The sequence below is a fragment of the Alligator sinensis genome, unplaced genomic scaffold (genome assembly GCF_000455745.1).
Source record: "Alligator sinensis unplaced genomic scaffold, ASM45574v1 scaffold196_3, whole genome shotgun sequence".
NCBI lineage: Eukaryota > Metazoa > Chordata > Crocodylia > Alligatoridae > Alligator > Alligator sinensis.
This window is the reverse complement of record NW_005842264.1, coordinates 1,170,770-1,191,895: the sequence shown is the minus strand read 5'-3', so window position 1 is coordinate 1,191,895 and position 21,126 is coordinate 1,170,770. Positions and strand designations below refer to the sequence as shown.

Below are 21,126 nucleotides of genomic sequence, written 5' to 3'. Positions count from 1 at the left end.
CCATTTATATATTCATGCACAAGGTATAAAAAGGGATCTTAAAAATGGCCTAGATTAAGGGCCCAATCCTATATTCTTCACTGAATCATAACCCTCTTTGAGAACATGGACATTTGGCCTGAGGTAAAGACTTCAGGATCAGGTTCTTTTTGTTTTGAGAAGTCATCCCTCTGTTGTCTTTATGACATCACAGGTGACAGTTCATCATAAGTATGAAATGTGACAAAGTCCATGACCAGTGAGTTAAAAATAATGTTGGTATTTTCAGTTAGATCATATAATGTTATTTTTTTACAGTACGCTCTTTTAGTTGTTTGATCTCAGCATCGTGTCTGAACATAACACATTTATTTTCACAGTGAGGGGTCTATTTTCTCTTCGATGCTTTTGCTTTACACCCATTAGCATTAATGGGAGTTACACACACACTTCCAGTGGAGAATAGACTTAAATAATCCATATATATGTACTCATGTGGGACAATTTGAGAAAGCAACTTGTAGATCAGTAACTGATGACTTAAAAAAATTGAAATAAGCTGGTTGTTTCAGGATGACATGATCTTAAATATATTTGCTTTAATCAGAGAATATAACCAGTCACTGTAAGTGAGAGTTAGCTTCTGGGGCTAAGTACAGACATTCAAAAAGACCGAGCCTGAATTGATTCTGGCAGGTTAGTCTAACCTGTGTAGATTGAACTAACAAGCAAGTGAATAGATATTCACTTTTGATCTTGGAAATGCAGCCACATGCTACAGTGGCTCAGGCTAGAAGCTGGGGGGCACTAGAGTGAACCCTCCCTTCCCTTCATGCTGGAGGGAAGCTGAGCTGAGGCGGGGTGTGGTCAGACCCCAGCAGGCTGACTATGACTGGGGTGGGGTTTAAACTCCCATCCCAGGCTGCAGGGACCCCAGCCGAGCTCTGCACAGCTTTTCCCCGCTGCTTGTGACTCAGAGTGGCCCAGGACCCCTAAAGCTCTCCTCTGAGCCAGGGGGTAATCCCGCTGGAACTTCCCAGCCACCAGGGCCGGAGTTTCACTTGGGGCAGGCCAAGAGCAAAGGCCAGATCGGTGGGAGAGAGGGGAGTGAAATGGTCCCAAGCACAGGTGAGGACATGCAAAGAGGGATTGCAGGAGCAGCGGCTCCATCCTAAACGTGAGCCCCACCAAGCAGAGGGACCTAGGCTGGGCGGGTGTGGGGTAGAGAAGGGGCTTGAGTGTGTCCGTGCTAGCCCAGGGCAGAGCCAAGCCAAGCCAAGCAGGCAGTTGGGGGAGCATCTCCTGCCTGGTGGCCCCTTCTACCCACTGGAGAGTGGCGCCCAGGCCAGCCCTGGCCCCTGCAGCAGTGTGTACAGTGCAGACTTGCCCCCTCAGCCCTATTAACTGGATCTCTTGGGCCACTGGGCACTGGGCTGGGAGCACCCTGCTCAATCTTCCCTAGCCGGTGGTGGCGGTGCAGCACAGCTCTTGTGTACCATGCGCCAGGTGCGGGGCGCTACCCCTACAGCTTCTCTGCTACCATCAGGGGGTCTGCCCTGGCCATACTGGTAGGCACTGACCTTGCAACGAAACTGTGGTTGGCCACCAGGTGGGCAGATGGCAGCGGTGGTGGCTGGAAAGCCATTGGGTAGCACCCCACTCCTGGTGCCTGGTGCATGGGGCTGTGCTGCACTGCTGCCACCTGGTACGGGAAGAGTGAGCAGGGCACGCCCAGCTCAGCACCTGGCAGCCCGGGGGGGGATGCAGGTAATAGCACTCGGGGCTGAGGGGGCGAGCCCACGCTGTGCATGCCGCTATAGGAACCAGGGCTGGCCCAGGTACCGCTCTCCAGTGGGTAGAAGGAGCAGCCGGGCAGGAGCTGCTTCCCCAGCTGCATGCTCGGCTCAGCTCTGTCCTGGGCTAGCACAGACACACTCAAACTCCTTCCCTGCCCCCCTCCCCCCCAGCCTGGATCCCTCTGTTCGGTGGGGCTCATGTCTAGGACAGAGCCACTGCTACCACCATCCCTCTGTGCATGTCCCCACCTGGATTTGGAGCCATTTTGCTCCCCTCCCTCCCCCTGATCTGGCCTTTGCTCCTGGGCTCCCTCAAGCAAAACCCCAGCCCCAGCGGCTGGGAGAACACAGTGGGATGACCCCTTGGCTGGGAGGGGAGCTCTGGGAGTACTGGGCCGTGCTGAGCCACAAGGAGGGGGAAAAAACTGGACAGACCCCAGCTGGGGTCCCTGCAAGTTGGAGAGGGGAGGCAAGGGGGTTTAATCCCCCTCTGCCTGAGCCTGCTGTCCCACACCCCCACCTCCTCCACTCCAGTGGGGCAAAGTCTGGCAGGGGCTGCTCCATCCCTGTCAGGTAGATCGGTCTGCATCTCCAGCACACCCACCCCCTTGGCAGCCAGCTGTCAATGCTCTAGTACAGAGTGGAGGGGCAGAGCCAACCCTGCTGTACTCTAGCAGACAGCACAGCCCAGCCCAGGTCTGCAAAGCATTCTGGGATGCTGGGGGACTGTGATTTAACTTGAACCAAGAAGGAGTCTGAGACAGAAGTTCTATAAATCGGTTTGACCTAAATCAGTTAAGTCTGATACTACATTCAACCAGGTTTATCTTAAACTAGTTTTGGGAATTTTGAAATTGGTTTTTGTGCACTGAACCTGTGTTCTATTACAGGTTTAAACTGGTTTCTGATAATTTAAACAGGTTTATGTGTAACTTCTATCCCTAGCCTGGGAAATCTGAATATACTTGTTTCTATTAAAGTGAGTGTTGCTTATATCTTTTTTCAATTATAGTTTAAATATGGCATGAATCCACTTAGTTAGTTGGTGGTATTAGTTGGTGTCAGACTAACTAGGTGGCATTAGTTGATGGCAGACAAACTAGGACTTGATGACAATAAGGAGTTTAGTGGTTTCATTACTGGGTAGCAGGTTTTCTACATAGTAAAAGTTATTTTTAACAGAGCATGGACCATTGACTATAGATTTATTTTTATGTCCTAATGATTGATATTTAGGTCTAACCACATGTCTCTTTCATAGATACATGTTATTGAAAACTTGCTCCCATTGTGCATGCCTCAGTGATGTTATGCAGATCGTTCTGTCAAAAATATTCTTTTATAGCCCTGTTTGTTATTTACTTGAATTACTCAGAATGCTGTTTGTCGCTCTAGTTGTATAAGAAGTAGCTTCTCTTCTACCTTCCACTACTTCTACAATTAATGTTTTCAAAGCATACTTTGTTTGCTGTGGGGATAAACAGATAGACATTTAAAACCCAACAACTTATTTGACTGTATTGAAATACAGAATTAAAAACATGTTTTCGACACAAGGAGGAGGATTGAGAGTTCAAAATTTATATTGCAAGGGGTCTATTATCACATAATATTTGTTTTATTAGACTAGTTATAGAAATGTCAGTTACATCTATTTGGCATTTTATCAGAAAAATCTTTTTCTAATGTTATTAAGGAGTGAACAGCAATAAGGATCTTATTGGAGAAAAATAAGAAATGATGTTCTCCCAGATTCCATCCACAAACCAAACTCCACTTTGCTGGAAAAGCCAAAACAAGAAATTACACAGTAGACTAGAAAAATCTTGACAATCCTCCTTTTTTTCATGCTGTGATCTGCAGTGAAACCACTAAAATAAGTGGGGCAGTTCATGCCTTTTTTTCAAAGCTGGTACTTTAGGCTATCTGGAAACTTTGTTATATATTGCAGAATTAGTTTATATCTGGCTAACATTTTGAAATTTATCTCTGCCATCAAAGGGTTAGAATCATAATAATTTTTAAATGAATAAAAGCTTGTATTCTGGAGCTCAGGAGCACAACTTCCAGAAAACCAGGCCACCACAAATCAGTCCAGTTTGCCCCTTGATTGCTGTAATGTTAATGCAAACCAGAGAAACTGGCAACTTCATTGACTCCTATGTTTAAATATTGAAAAACTTCAAAACATTACACATGAAAATTCAGGAAAGGGATGGAAAATCTTAAGGCTACATCAGCCTTTCAACATGGCAGCCCGGACAGAGAAAATACGACATGCTCTCAAACATGGCTTGAAAATACTTCCTTTGAGGTAGTGACCGCCTGTGTGGACCGAACTACTGAATTAAATTATTTTGCCAGACAGTGGGGAAGATTAACACTGCACATTGTACCTTCATATTCAGTGGGTTATCTGTGAAGTGTGGTCACAAGGCAGAGTCTTCTCTCTGTAGCTAAAAGCCTCTAGCTCAGAAGGGGATGTCTCATCAGAAACTTTCATCTTGGGAAGTTTTCTGCAGTAGATTTTTCTTCAAAAGGCATGATAGAGCTAGTATATGATTTATAGTTATTTCAGAAAGGACCATTTTTTCCTGCAAAACTAAAATTGAATTTAACGATTTGTAAACATTTTATTTTAAAAATCTGAGAGAAAAGCTAGCATTAAAGGTAACCTTCACATTCCATTGGGTGAATGGTTTGAGTACTTACTTTTGGAATTAAATCTGAACAGTAACATGCTGTAACTCTTAAGTAAAGATTTTTTTTTCAATGACAAATAGTGTAAGAATACAATAATTGTAACAAAGAGCAGAATCCTGAGATAAACTATAGTTAAATGGATCGTACCATAGAGTGCCTGATCTTGCTCCCACTGAAGGCAAAGGAAGTTTTGCCATTGACATCTCTGGTATCAAGATTGGGGCCTTAGACTCAAATGATTTTCAAAACAGTTATTTAACAGCCTGTCTCAGATTAGTTGCTGGAAAACTATGAAGAATTAGTTTAAATTTTTCCTCCAGTTTTGTTAGGTATTTGGCACTTTAGAGAAAAGAAGAAAAAAGAATTGGCAGAATTCATAGAGGAAAAAAGAATTGGCAGAATACTAGAAACTCATGCTTTTCACATGGATTACATTTAAGCAATAATAGTTTGCTTTATCCTAGAAAGTGAGCTGAACAGCTTTGCCATCTCAGGGCCATCTCAGGGCTAAGCCTGTGTATTTTAAATATAAAATAAGTTACCATTGACTGATATATCCAGTGTTCACAAAGGTATTTTTGAAGTAGCTTAAATAAGAACTCCATAATGAAAAAAATGCACGGGTTTCAAATCAGTCAATTTAATTACTGTGTTTTATGAAGGCCATTATCCGTTGCTGATTAGTGGAGTGATAAAATCTGTAAGCTTTGGTACCCTCCATAGGGGGTGAGCCGATTTAAGTAGAGCAAAGTCCAGTCATTATCACCCTAAATACTTGTGTTTCTCATTACAATATTCATTACCTTAGGCTATGATGGATGCTTTGAGGGCATAGAGCTATGCCCCAGTAAAAAAACATTGTGGGGTTGAAAAGCGAAAATCAAAGCTTTAAAACCTTTTTTATTTGGTTTATAAAAAGTGTGTGTGTGTGTGTGTGTGTATAAATACATCACTAAATACACACACACACACGCATACGCACACACTGTCGTTGGAGTGGGGGAAGTAATATGCCATGAGAAATTTTGGACAAATGTGAATTATCTTGCATCTCTGTCTAGGTTAATTATATAGTCTTCACCACCATAGTTTCTGATGGTTTTTATCTTTGCAGTGCCCCAGTGAGTTAGGGTGTTTTATCCTCCTTTTATAGATCAGGAAATTAAGGAATATGGTAGTGACTTGGCCAAAAAGAAACAGTGGCCTGTGGCCAAGTTGGGAATTGAGTGCTAGTCTGGTGCCTTGTCTGTAAGACCATCTCTTGTATCTTTTACCACCTTACCTGCACTGTCAGGCAAATTGCATCCTTTGTGGATTCCTTACATTCTTAACTTCTGAGCAGCTTCAGACATCTGCCATTGTTATAAAGCTGATCTGTTAAAGTCTTTTTATAATTATTTGTATATTTTATTTCTTTAAAAAAAAAAACTTGAATTGTATTGAAACTGGAACAGGTTCAGAGCCTGGAACAGAAACAGGCTATTTGGATGATTAGTGGAATGGAGAATCTATTTTACAAGAGGAAACTAAGGCTATGTTTGTACTGCACAAAACAACACTGCTTCAACAGAACATGACTGTCCTGCATGTGCTAATTACCAAACTAGAAGCAGTGTATTTAGTACTGTAAAACACACACCTCACTAAGCTCAGGAGAAGTTATGCCATATACACACACCCTAAAAGAGCACTTTGGAATAATACACTTTAGAGTACAGCCTAGCAGAACAAAGGCTGAAAAGGGGACATGATTGTTAGCTTTATCTGGGAGAAACATTTGAAACTAAAAGACAATGTTGGCACAAGAACAAATGGGTGTAAAATGGCCATGACTAGATTTAGACTGACATTAAAAGAAGGTTTCTAACTATTAGAGGAGTGAGGTTCTGAAAAAGGCTCCCAGACTGAGTAAACAACCTGACTAGTTACCAATAAGTTAATGAACAGGATTTTATAACATGGTTACTGCAAAAACAGTGGACTGGACTTGATGACTCCAGGGGAAACTGCAGTCAGTTCCTGTGTATGTGTTCATTTAAAAAAAATAATTCTTGGTTCCTGTATTATTATGGTCCTATCTTCACTACTTTAGGTGCTGCTTTAGGACTTGTGAATCACAGGAAATGTGTAATATGCCCTCTTATGTAAACTGGTGTTGTGGAAGAAACAAATTTTTAACAAAGATGTCCTTTCCTTCATTTGTAGGAGTTAAATAGACATTAATAAAAATGGACCAAAATTGGGATTTTAGACAGTCTAACTAAAAATCCCTATGACTCTCAATTGCCTAGTAGCTTCCAGTTTGTTAGGGAACTTTTACATGTGCTCCAGGGATGGCTGTGCAGGGAGGGTGCTTTGATTCAAATGCCACAGCACTTTGTATATTAGCGTCCCTGTGCTTCAAAATGGTGGTGGGGGTGCTTAAACTAAAGCTCGTTTGAGCTTTAGTTTAAGTGCCCCCACTGCCATTTTGAAGCACTGGTCTGCTAATACATGAGATGAGGAGGCTGGATGGAGCATGGTAATTACCACACTCTAGCAGACTAGATTAATCAAGTCTGCTCCAACGTGCTGTAATTACAGTGCGTTAGAACAGCCCCACAGCACACCTACAGGCACTCTTAGGTTGTACCATGGCTCTCCTGTTTCATATATAACATTTCACTAGATCACCAGAGAATTTTCCAGAGTACAATAGAATTTATTTTTTTATATGAAATAAAATCTGTTTTACTAAAGCTTCTGTAAGCCTCTTCATGTAATAAAAAACATTAAGAAAATCTTAAACCCATTTTTTTGATAATGTATTACATTTAAGACAACTCATTGTTTCCTTTTTTCCCAGGGAAGGCCCAGATTCTCCCCCTGGGGAGAAGATCAGAGAGGGAACAAGTTGTCTAACAGTATTAATTATGTAGCTTTGCACACTATTGGGAAGCACTGAGTGCAGTAGAAAGACTGGAACGGTTCATCACTTTTCCCCCTACTAAAACCTGCAAGGGAAGGAGAAGCACAAATTCACAAATTTCACAGCTGTTCTCCAACATCATCTTCCTGCCTGCAAGGTGAGGGGAGGAAAGAATTTTTTCTGTGTACAAAAGGCAGTGGATCTGGCTGCAGACCAGGCACATCCATCTCTCTGGAGATTAAGTACAGCTGTACTAGCTTTGGCCTAAGTGACTTTTCCCCAGCTGCAGCCACTCTTGCAATCCTGTGGGGAGGCAGGGAGGAAAAGACAACATACTCCCAGGGAGTTTTCCTGAGAAATAACAGAAGTACGGTGGGTGCTCCACCCAGGCTTCATTCCCCTTGCTGTCCTGTGTGCCTAAAAACTGGAGGTGAGAAGAATTGCATCAAAGTTAGCATAACATGTTAATGGAGACACAGAAAACATATAATTTGAAATAATAAATTATTATTAAGGATAATAGTGATAGTAGGTATAATAAAAATACTTTCACAGCACGGGTTTCTTCATTCCAATATAAAAACCAGCTTGACTGGAAAATTTTCATAGCTTGCATGTAATGCAGAGTATTGAATGGGAAAAAACACTTGGTTAAACCTATATTAATAGCTATTCAGTAATTTACATCAATGGAATTCATGTACTCTCCTTGCGGTGATAAATGCTTTATGGATATAAACCCTCTGAAGCAAGAGTTAGTTTGTGTAATTAATTATCTTTATGATTCTTCTGTGGTTTTAACTTGTCACATTAAATAGCAGTTTGCATTCTGAGAGAGTCCTTAATTGTGGTGTTAATTTTTGTTTATGGTTTGCAAAATTGAGTAGAGTTTGAAAGAGCTAAACTATTAAATTCATGACTTGAAAAATAACAGGTTAGCCTAAAAGCACAGCTGAGGCTATAGGGAAGTTCATGCCCTTCATATGCAATAACTAAGCTTACACATTTAAAGTTTAAATTAAACAGGTATTTGCACACTGAGTGCACGTAGTGAACTTTGAAGGAGGGGAATATGCTTTTAGAATGAAAACAATCTCCTTATTGCTACCGCTTCTGAAGAGGAATGCATGCAAAATCTAGGTAATGGCACCAGTTCCTATATGGTCTCATGCAAACCAAAAGTATTGAACACCAAATGGGTCAATTTTACTTGTGTGGTTAAATCCATTTGAAGGCCCCTATTTTATTACAAGTCCACTGGGACTTCCAATTTTGCTCAAATTTGGTGAAAGAGACAGTGTCAGCCTGGGATGTGTGAGACAAGGAACCAAGAGAGGCATTCATATATTGCCTTTTTAAGGTATCCCTGGCCTGTTTGTCAGGCTGTCCTTTTTCAGTAGAACTCCAGAGGCAAATAGCCTTTCAGTGTAGGAGCAGGGGGTTCAACTAGGTGACCCATGAAGGTCCCATTTAGCCCTACTTTCCTATGATTCTATGAAATTGCACAAGTTCCTTAATGTCCCCTTCAGGTATTCAGAAGTTAGGGATCACACCTCTAAATACAAGAGAGATGAGATATTTTAAAATAATAAATTATGGGTTAATTTTATTTACCTTGTGATTTGAGCCTTTGGGGGTCACATTTTTGCATGCTTCCCTGTGCAGCTATGAGGATTAGGTATTTTGGCTTTATTTATTTATTATTGAACACCAAGATTCCACTATGATCTCATGACTCCAGGAGCTGGGGCTTTTAGAAAATCACTGAATATCCTGAGACTTGTGTTAAAACTAACAGTTGGCAGGATTTAATCTTCATAAGAGATGGAAATCAAATGGGCTAGGGACAGAAGTTGCACACAAACCAGTATAAGTGATCAGAAACCAGTTCAAATCTGTAACACAATAAAAGTTCAGTGCACATAAACTGCTTTCAAAATGGCTGAAACTGGTCTAAGATAAACCTGGATGGATATAGTATCAGACTTAACTGATTTAGGTTAAATCAGTTTATTGAACTTTTGTCCCAGATGCCCTCCAGATTCAAGTTAACTCACAGTTCCCCAGCATCCCAGGATGCTTTTGCAGCTTCCCAGGAGGCGTGTTCCCCTCCCCACCCCCAGGGTGGGTGAGCTAGCCAAGCTGTCTGCTCCAGCCCAGCAGAGAGGTGTGCTCTAGCACATCTCAGCTTCTGGCCTGAAGTGGGGGCCAGAAGCTGAGAGTATCTTTGAAATACTCTGTCTCTGTAGTGATGACTGCCATTGTAAAATCTATGAGGAAAATAGTAAGCAGGGCTTGACTAGTGTGCAGTTTTTGGGCCTCACATAATATACAAATGAAATATTAAATAGTAGCTCATTGCACAAACACATAACTATCTAACCTGAGCTCTTTAAAGGTTCTGGTGGAAATGATGACTTTTATTCTAGGCTATTCTAAATTCTGCAATCTGGACTTCGCCACTTTCCTATTCTTTTAATATGTTTAATTTTATATATGATTGCTGTGTATGTCTAATGCTATTCACAGACTATGCTGGAATATTTTCTGCATGATCATGTGTCTCTAGCATTCCTAGCAGACTGAATGGTTTAAGTTTAGGAAACAATCAGTATGGCCAGGTACAGACATTATATTTTTACTGGTATAAGTGATTGGAAACTGGTCTGTACACATAACTAAACAGGTCAGCACACACAGACTGGTTTAAAAATGGCAGAACCTGGTCTAAGATTTGTTTCTTCCAAGAAAGGGCAAATATGTGTTGTGTTTGCTACAGATCTAAACTGCACTGCTTATGGAAAACTGTGTAACTTAGACCGATTCCTCCTCGGGTTTTTTGAATGTCTGTACCTAACCTATGTGTTCAAATTCTCAATTTAATATTCAAGCCCTTTACAGATGAAAAACATTTTTTGAACCCATATCTTGAAACCCAAGCAGTTGGCGCATCTACATGAGATGCTACTGAGCAGTAGTTTAGCAAATACTAAATAAATGACAGTACCCTGAGTTACTGTGCAGTAGCACCAGTGAACGTCTTTTAGGTCATGCTACTGCACAGTAACCTAATAATACTGCATAGTAGCATATTAGCACTGCCTGTGCTATGATGTGCTACTGTGCAGTATTTTTTGGCTACTGTGCAGTCAGCATCTCATGTAGATGAGCCCACCATCTATAATTTTTTAATGGTTTCAGTAGTTTTATAGTAATAAAATTTACAATCAAATCATTAAGAATTCAAAAGCTAATATTATTCTTAGAGAAATAAAAAGCCTCAGAAGTTTTATTCTTGTTCTGTCAGAAACTAGAAATTTAAGTAATGGTGTCATATAATCTAAGAGTTTGTCCTCTTTTTTTACTAGTAAAGCAGTAGTTAAAGCAATCCCTGGTGAATTGTGAGCAGTACATTTTAGGAGACCTGAACTAGAGGAAGGATAAGGAATGAACTCCATATAGGTTGGTACAGAAAGAGAGAGAGAGAGACTAGACTGACTACAGTACATATAATAAATGCAGTTTTAGGCTGTCTATGGTATTCTACCCCTTCAATTAAGTAAATAAATATATACAGAGCTGCTCTGGTGTGTATCCTTTGTGGTCTAAACACTGTATCTTATTAAAATCTTCTGCATGCAGTATGCTGGCTTTGAGTTTTTGCCAGTGGTTTCATCCATTGTTAACAGTGATGCTAAGCTCTCCCAAGAGTTAAATACAGTGGTACTATAGTTATGTGAAAAGGGTGCTCTTGGTTACTTTGGTGGCCATTTCACTGCATATTACCTCCCACTTTGTTTCCATCCATGTGTGTGGTATAGGGAGATGTCTGGAAAAATACAGATTTTGTCCGAAAAAAAGTATATATGTTTCAGAAAGGCATTTTACAATTGAGTTTGGTGGGGCAAGATTAGGGCCAATATAGATGTGTTTGCATAGAGATGTTTATATATACATACCTGTTTTCACCATTGATAAATATTCATTGAATTCAGTTGGGTAGAATCAGGTAGAACTGTTTTAGGGAAGATTGTATTTGTGCTGATTTTTATTTGTAACTTTTAATTTACCTGCCTTACTTATGAAAAAGCACTCTCTCACCTAGAACCAAGGACTGGGCCCATAATTTGCCCTAGTTTTAAAAGCACAGGTCTAGTTGAAATATTTACATAAGAACATCTTAAACAGATTATTTTTAATCATTTGATAAATGTTTTCATGTGGAAATCTGTTCACACAAATTGTTTACTATGAATTTATTTTCAATACAGCAATTTATTTTATAAGGTAATGTAAATAACTTAGGAATGGTTAAAACTCTGTTTAGAATAAACAGCTAAAATAATACTCTGTTGAAACTAGATTTTTTAATGACTCTATCAAATTGAAAAATTATAAAGGGGTTGATAAACCACACATTTCGTATTTATTTTGAAGTCAAGGGTCTTAGTCATTATAGCTAGCATACCATACTTGCCATAATTGACAAATCAAACTAAAATTAATCAGGATACTTTTCTTGTTTTTAATTAGGTAGCTTTTCAAAATATTTTAACCAACCTTCCTCAAGCCAAGCACAATTTGGACTGAAGTGTTTTAGGAATGAGAAAGATGATGTTAATTTCAGTACAGTTTTTAGTTGTGGTTGGACCTGATGTTACTCTGAAGTGAACTTGTAAAAGTGCAGAGAAACAAGGATAGATTCTTAAAAATATATAAAATAAAAATAATAAATCCAATCACAACTAATAGATCACGCTTGCCAGCTTCTGTTCTCATTTACATAGTGAAACTCTGGATTAATACCAAATAATTGAGATCAGAATTTGGCTCAGTGTATTGCTAAGGTCTTCAATTTACCAGTGAAGTTCAGGACTTATATGAAAGGAGCTCATACACTATAGATCCTTTTTTAATTCTATGTATAAGAATCCTCTGTACATAAGCCTATATGGAGGGCCATCACAAGGATTGTTTGGAAGCCCCAGGCACAATTTTGTTTGGGGCCTCTTCACATTTAATCTTGTGCCACTTTGGCTAAGTACAGGTAGTCAAAAAGCCAGAGGCCGAATCAGTTCAGTCTTTGCAGGTTAGTCTAAACTGCATAGCTTGAACCAAAAAGCAAGTGAACAGACATTCACTTTCAATTGCAGAAATGCAGCCACATTCCTGCAGTGGTTCAGGCCAGAAGCTGGGGCAGTGCTAGAACACTCTTTTCAGCCTGCCAGCCAGTGCCAAAGGGAAGGGATAGAAGCTCCAAGGCTTTTCCCTCACTCTCTGCTAGAGAGGAGGGGGAGTGGCCAGGCCCCAGCCCAGGGCTAGCATGCTGAGGCCAGGGGGCGGAGGGCTTTAAACCCACATCCGTGACATGCATGAGACCCCAGCCTGGGGTGGGGTGCCCCTGCCAGGCTTATCCCCTCTGCTTCCCACTCCCAACCCGGGCCGCCATGTTGAGGGTGGAGAGCGGGGTTTAAACTCCCTCCTCCACCCTAAGGGGACCCCAGTCAGGGTCTGATTGAAGGGGGGGGGCAGCCCCTGCCAGGTTTTTGCCCCCCATGGTTCCTGCTGGGGGGACAGTCTCTGACAGGCTTTTGCCACCTCCCCCTCACTCCACTCCCCATTTGAGCAGAGAATGGGAGCATGGCCATGTCCTGGCCCAGGGCCAGCAGGTTGGGGTGTAGGGGGGTTTAACCCCCCCCCAATGGCTTCACGTGACCCCAGCCTGGGTCGGCAGGGGGATGGGGGGAGCCCCACTGCCCCTTGAGCAGAGAGCAGGGGGTATGGCCATGCTCCAGCCTGGGGCTTACACTGTGAGGCAGGGAGGGAGGGGGTTTAAACTGCTTCCCTGGCCCACATAGGACCTCAGCTTTGATTGCCTGGATGCGGGCGGCAGGAGAGAAGACCCTGCCAGGCTTCTGATCCCTGCTTGAGGTGGGGGGAGACCAGCCTTTGCCAGGGTTTTGCCTCTTCCCCTTGCCCAGGCAGAACTGGCTGAGTTCCTGTGCAGGCAAGGTAGGTGGTTAATGTGCACTGAAATTCTGTTGTTACAGTTTCTGATGACTTAAACCAGTTTGTGTGTAACTTCCATCCCCAGCCTTATTGAGTGCTCATGCATGCACATTTGGCATCCCATGTAATTGTGTATTTGAAAACTGGTGTATTTGTGTGCTCCTGATTTGTTTTTCCCTTTGTTTCATGCCCCTAAATATTTGTTCCTGGGGTGGGGGCACATCACACACCATTTCTGATAGGTCTGGGGGCCCTTTGGAACTGGGGGCCTAGGGCCTGGGTCCCATGAGCTCATGCCTGAAGGTGGTTGCCTATATGTAACTTGGAGAAACTCGGAGAGGAGGAAGCCTTAGAGTTGAATGTCTTTACCCAAAGTCAAAATTTAGCCTCAGGTTTAACCTTCTGATCATACTGCATAATATCTAAAGCCTTAAGCTTGCAAAAAAATTAAGCATAAATGTAGCTGTATGTACAGAAATAATCCAAACCCTTGCATTGGTTAAAAGAATTAAGGAATCTCCTCAGGTGGCAGTTCCATTCTCCTATCTTAGGGGTGCTCAACCTCTAGCTCATGGGCCAAATGTGGCCCACAGAGCCTTGGAATCTCCCCTTCAGGGCTCCCCACAGGTTAGGAAATTCGGTGCTGGAGGAGCAGTAGCAGTGCTGCCACCACTCCCCTGCTGCCAAAATCCCAAGCTTCATGGGGTGGAGGGGAGCTGGGCCACAACCCTCCCCCCACATGGCCAGATAAGGGTTGGGGCACACCCCCTTCTCTCTGTGCAGCTGAGTTGGGGCCAGCCCATGCCCCTTTTTCCTCCCCCCTCCATGGGGCCAGCCCATGCCCCCTTCCCTCCACACAGCTAGGTTGGGGCCAAGCCATGCCCCCTTCCCCCTGCGGGGCCAAGCCATGTCCCCTGTTCCTCCTGCAGGGCCAAGCCTCTCTCCCTTCCTCCTGTGGGGCTGGATCAAGGCTGGGTCATGCCCTCTCCCCTGTCTACAAGGCCACCCATCCTGTCCACTGGGCAGAAAAAATGACTACCACTGCCTTATCTGAATAACTTACAAATAGGAGAGTCTGACCCATGGAGATGAGCTACTCCCCTCGTCTCTTACCTTACTACGCATAGTCTGTGCATTTAATTGGCATTAAAAGTATCTGAAACAAATGTTTCAGTAACAACAGATAATGTGAAAGGTTGTCTAAGATAATCTACAAGGAACAATGTTTTCAAGAAGTGTCAGTTTTTGATAAGCGAAGGAGCTTATGCACTGGAATCTAATCAAGTTTCATTTAATGTCACTGAATTATTAAATTGCAAGAGAGATCAGAAAGGGTTGTGGTACCTCAGAGAAGTGAAATGTGTGCCAGATGCTTGCCTTTCATCTCTGCTACCTTGAAAGTGTCATGTGGCTGGTTCTTGGCTCAGATTCTGCACTTGCACCATGTAACCTCTTTGATTGAAGTATGTGGCATACAGAATATTGGTGTATGCCACATGAATGTAGATTACTCAAGATGAGAAAATGGCATATACAAGGATGGACTTAAGAAATAGGCCTCTATTGTATTAATATAGCACTAAGAAGGGGGTGGCATTGCATATTCACTTCTCACACTTGCTTACTGACCATTCAGCCAGTTCCATTCTGCAGTAATAGTGTTCTCATCATCTGACCAGTAACTTGGGGTTGACCTGGACCTAGCTCACTTCTCAGTTCTTACTCGCTTTATCTGGAGATGATGGGAAGGTGCAGATGTCAGTCTTAGGAGACTTCAGACCTTCTCTCTCCGATAAGGTCCCTATGGATACAGCCCACCAAGGTCCCTTTTGAAATCCAGGAACTCATTTACCCCTGGGAGTTATCCATTTTATATCTATATTGGGCACTTACCTCAAGCTGCGGTGAACTAAATAGTCTTAATATTAAAACTTTCCTGTTGCTTTTAGCTCAGATATATGTCCATGATGCTTTGAGGAAGGTGAAAAAATAGACCAGTTTGACTCGAGAAGAAAAATGTCTTCCTGATCCAAAGATCTGAAGGTCTAAGCAATTGGTCAGACAGTCACCATTCTAAAAGTAAAAGTCCTACGCTTTATATCAAAGGGGAGGTTGGGCCAGCCAGCTAACAAGGACAAGAACCTTTGAAAAGACCAAGTATGTTTAAAGGGGGTAGGAGCTTATGCTAGGTCACAGCCAATGGGAAAGTGAGGGGCAGGAAGCGACCAGCCCTCATGTTGCTAAGCCTATACTCTTGCATACTGCCTTCTGGGCACAGTATCATGTCTCCCTGCTGTCTAGACACTATCCCCTTTCCATTAATGTGGCAGTGGTGGGGATATTTCCTTTGTCTAGAGAGGTGCATCTCAACCTTTTAAATTTGAGGCACCCCTCAACAGACTCAAGTCGCATTGGAAAATGCCAGCTTTTAGTTTTCACTTTTTTTTTTTTTGGCTACAGAAGAATAATGGAAACATTCTTTTGTTGCAAACAACTCAGAAAGATGCCAACAGGTCAGAATTTTTTAACACTGGTTTCCTATGTGAAAGCTCTGGGTTTACCTTGTGAATCATGTTTGCACACCTAATTGTGCTAATATTGCATGGTACACTGTGGTACCCTTGAAAGGATCTCATGGCACCCCTCAGTGCTGTGGCACCCTAGTTCAGAACCAGTGGTCTAGAGTGAACTAGGCAGTCTTTTAATGTAATTGCAAACTGTTAAAATGTAATCTTCCAAGAATAGGCAGAGCCAAAATAATTAATTTCACTGACTTCACAGTGGAGTTTACAGGTATGACTTTGATCAATGGTCTTGTGAAATTACCTATCCATTTCTCCAGTGGCTCCATATGAGGTAAAGCTGCTGCAGATAAGATACTACATGAATCTCACAGCATGGACGATTTTAGTAGCTGAACTTGTTTATATTTTTCTATTTGATTTTGGAGATTAAAATTTGAGTTGTGAGATGTCATGCTGCAGAGAGTTCACTTTGGGACTGTTTTCTTTGCTTCTGGCAAAGAAGTAATCAGAATCCATTGTCGGGCATCAACATCCCACAGACCTATGTTTTCATGCTTGTCTATGATTCACTTGAATTTCAGTGACGAGGGAAAAAAATCCCTAAAGTCTGCAGCACGCAATAATTTTAAACATTGGATAGAAACAATGTGATGAACTATTTTATTACAAAATACATTGATTTGACAGGGTCAGGTTTCAATAGCATAAAATAATAATGATGCATTTAATTTACACGTATACAAACACGTATTTTTGCATCAGTTTTTAGGTTAGGAAAAAAACCTTTTTTTATTCCGAAAAGTTTGATATTACACATAGCAAGAAACTTAGACATTGAAAAATATAAGAACTGTATTTGACTTCAGAGTTCAATGTCTTTATGCAGTCAAAGTTTAACCCCCAGTTTAACCTGCTGCTCGTACTGTGTAGAATCTAAAACTAGAGGCTTGCAAACAATCAAGTACACATGTGACTTTACATACATAAGTGGTTCCCTTACTTGTGCGCATAAAATTAGGCAAATTTCTAAATGTATACATGACAAGGGCCTACACTTTTCAGTTAATATTTTTAAATTATTCAGAAAATTTAAGCTGTATATCTCCCAGTAATTGAATGAACTTCATATGGCCAAATGTTCTGCATTTCTTGGCAAATTCAAATTTGTGTTGATATAAGCACACAGAATTGGAACAGGGGACCTGGGCCATGAAGCCTTAGCCCTATAATTAATGTTAAGTCCAGAAAGGTCTGCCACAGATAGATTTGGTCGGAGTTGTCTCTACCCCCACACAACATTAGATACAAAGATATAAACAATTTGAGACCTTTGATGCAAAACACCACCTCACAATACAGGAAGAGAGCATGAGAGAGAGTAGTAGGAACTGACCCTGGTGGTGGGTAGGAATTGTTAAGTGAAACGTGCCCAAATATCTGACTAAGTCTAAATATAGTATTACTTTAGATGAATTAAAGCTGAATGAATAATTTAGTTGATTAATTACTTGCAGGTGGTGCTTAGACATTATTGCAAAGAGATAAAAAAAAGAGAACCTGGATAAATAACATTTGGTTTCCTTTTCTGCTCACAAAATATCCATAAGCTGATGCCATTTTATTCAAATATGTTTTATTCCAATATATTCAGTGAATATCTCTTTGGAAAGATGTGTACTATATATAATGGCCATGCAAATGTGAAATACTAGTGGCCTTGCTTTTTATGTAGTAAGTGAAAATGGTTATAAAATACCAAAAATGTGAAATTGCTGGGGATTTGATGCTTAAATACCTATAAAAATCTGTCAGATTGGCCACATATTATTATTTTTCTTACCTGATTCCTGATGTGTGAATGTATGCATGAATATAAAATTCAGATTCCACAAAAAGCCACCCATGTCCCCTCGATTTTTTTTTTTCATAAGTAAACCTTGCTCACTAAAACAGACGTGGAAAATGAAAGAATGAGGGGTACATGTACATGGCCAATGCAGATATTGAAATATAAATGGCCATAGTTTTGCATTTATTGTTCAGGTCTAATATTGGTTTTGTAGGTCTTTAATATTTAATTATTATTGTTTTTATATAGCACTCAAATTTGTGTTATGCACTTGAAAGTATAATTACAAGACATAGTGTAATTGTGGCACACTCAAAACAATGGGAATTTTGCCATTGATTTCAATGAGGCCAGGATCTCACCACAGGAATTTGCACTCTGAAGACTCGATCTGGAAAACATTTTTATTGCATGATTGTGCCTAAACTTTAGATTTTTTTTCAATAAATGAAATTAGCAAGTAGTAGGGGGAGTAGATGAAGGAGTACAAATGTTACAGCAGTTAGATCCTGGATCATTCTGTGTTATGGTATATGCATATCTTTATGGTTCTATCAAACTCTTTCTACTTATATTTTAATGGTAAATAAACAGACCTGGTTTTTTAAATGAGGTGATTTTAAAAAACACTTAAAAATGAGGTTCTGATCCTGAAACACTTTCTTACAAGTCTAATACTTGCATAAGTAGTCAGAAATGTTAGCAGTGGAATTATAGCTGTTTAAATGCCTGGACAGTTAATTTTATTATTCTGTAGCCTATGTTATATGAGAACAAACAACAGGATCACAATGGTCTAGCCTTAAAACTTCTGAATTAAAATTTTTTTTTTTTCAACATAGCTTTCCATATTGACTGCCAGAGTGATAATATGTATTGTAATACTCTCAGTCAAGTTGCGTTAGAGCTTTCTTACACACATATGCACATGCATGTGGATATGAGCGCACACACAAATCCTTCATCTAGAAAATTATTCCTATTAGATTACTTTTTTGCATATACATCTTTGTACGCTTTCTGCAACAAGCTAATACAATGGAAACTGAAACTCTTTATGAAAGAGGCAACAGTTGGCAGTAGGTTGATTACGAAAGCTTTTGACTGCAATATGTTAACCTCCAGCTGCTCTAATCTGATGCTAGAACTGTGGACATGTATTGCCACTTACCTTGTAAACATCATCTCTTGTATGGGTACCAGTGGTAGGGCTTATCCCTTGTTTCAGCTAAATAGAACTGATCCATTTCTCTGTATGTTCTCAGACCACTAACTCAGCCTACCTGCTGCTCTGGACCGAATACTTGAGTTTTTTCATGTTTGCTAAAGTCAAGGAGAAAAGTATGCAAAAACAGAATATATATATTAATATATATATTAATATATATATAATATATATTATATTTATATAATATAAACCTTATATTTAGAGGTGGAGCTAAATATAAAAACAGATTGTGAGCAAAGATGCAATCTTAATTCAGTATTACTGTGGACTGAGAGAGTTCTCACAGCGAGTCTCCATTTCCATGTTAGTGACCTCAGTAAATATTTAACCAGACTCCAATAATAAAAATAATTTTAGTAATAAACCCACCTTTCAGCCTGTATTAGAAAAGTTTGTGTACGTTATGGAGGGAAATTTGTAAAACATTTTTTTTTAATTGAATGTTTGAGCAGTTCCTGACTTGGAACCAGATTCAAAGCTGAACTAGACGAAAGGGCTCTTACTGAAATGTGGATCAGATATTTAGGCCTGACTCTGCAGACACATTCTACACATGATGAAGTTTAACCTGTAAGTAGGACACATGGGATACTTACTCGCATGCTAACATTTGCTTATCTGTTTAATATTTGCTAAATTGGTACCTCAAACAGTACTGCATACAGTAGACTTTTCTCTGCTTCCACGGGTTTCGCTACTTGCCAAATATGTACTGAGAGGATGGTTAAACAATTTGTTATCCAAGAATCCAAAATACTCTTATAGCTTTGTCATTTCCTATTTCCAAATGAAAGAAACCTACCTTAATTTGGATAACTTATAAAAAAGGAATAAGCTTTCAGATGATTGTGTAGCAGTCACTTAGGATCAGCTGTCTTTTTCTTATATTTTTAGTCAGCAGGGTATATTCTTCCATATAAGGTATATACAAGGTAAATCAGACTTATTATAGACTAATAACATATAGTATGCCCACTTAGTGTACTACACTGCTTCATGTCTCAAAACAGTTCTTTTTCTAGTACCAAACCCTGCATAATGTCTTTAAACAGTTCCTTTTTCATACTACCATCCAGGGAAAGATCACAGGCTTTAAGAAAGCAGTAAAAATGTGCATGGTTAATTTGGATGCTGTTGCCATTTGAGTTGATGAAAGTGTACTTTGAGAAAACTACTTAGATTTCTCCACAATTGTATCAGTTCCATTTTGCATTATCTCTCAGAAATTGTGATGTTGGATCCAGCTGGAAAAAAATGTATTATTTTGCTGTATCACTAAAACAGTTTGTCTGGGAGTTTTGGCTATTTAGACAACATATTCCTTTTGTAGCCTAATGTTTGATGAGTCTTTATTCAAAACATCAGTGCTATTAAATAGAAAAGAATCTTTTGTGAGGGTTTAAAAATCAGATCAGTAATGCAGTATTTAGTTGGTTTAGCATTAAATTTCACATTTGGATTACTGCCTTTCCTGTAACTGGAGGTTTCAAATGAAGGTTAGGAAAATAATTTAAATACACTGCTAAAGACTCACCTTTTATGCTGTGACCCCAATCCTGCAAAGAGCTATGCTCAGAAATATTCTTATTGACTTGCACTGGCCAGCTCATACATGTGTAAAGTTAAGCGTGTTTGTGAATGTTTGTAGGATCAAGTCCTTCCATCGTTTTTAAAAATATAAAATTCTCTATCAGAGGCCAAATTTTGCAGGTCTCAAAATATCACTGAAATCAATTAAAGATTAAATTTAGAGAAAATGGTATTTAATGCAGCAAATATTTCTTATTGATACTAAAGCGGTAGCAGCTACCTTACCGGTAAAGCACAGAGTTCTTTGAAAGGACCCTGTGTTGTAGTCCATAATTATGCCAAACACCCATTGATTCCAGTAGGAGCTAGTCTCAAATTAAGGCCTGTGGATTTATCCTGAATAGATTACCTGCTCATAGCACAGCATTCCCTTTTTATGCATCCCACCTAATTTTTTCAATCTATGATACATTTATTTTACAGCTTGCTGTTCCACACAATGACGAATGGACCCGTTTTGCTCGGACACTCGTTGAAATCCGTGCCAACAGAGCAGACAGTGAAGAAGAAGGGGCCGTAGAATTGTCCACCTAGGGAAA

General features: G+C 40.4%; 1 protein-coding gene across 3 annotated transcripts in view; it reads left to right on the top strand.

The window, feature by feature from the left end:
- DYNC1I1 (dynein cytoplasmic 1 intermediate chain 1) overlaps nucleotides 1-21,121 on the top strand; it is a 289,110-nt gene extending 267,989 nt beyond the window's left edge. Inside the window, exons 17-18 of one of the 3 annotated variants that reach the window (XR_003095040.1) lie at nucleotides 19,450-19,567; nucleotides 21,011-21,086. Coding sequence is in view for 2 of the 3 variants with exons in the window: in XM_014521844.2 (XP_014377330.1) it covers nucleotides 21,011-21,121 (111 nt within the window). In the remaining variant the exon portion in view is untranslated. Of the gene's footprint in view, nucleotides 1-19,449; nucleotides 20,970-21,010 lie in introns of those variants that run through there. The other 2 variants (XM_014521844.2, XM_025209028.1) reach the window with 2 other exon arrangements.
- The last annotated feature ends 5 nt before the right edge of the window (nucleotides 21,122-21,126 follow it).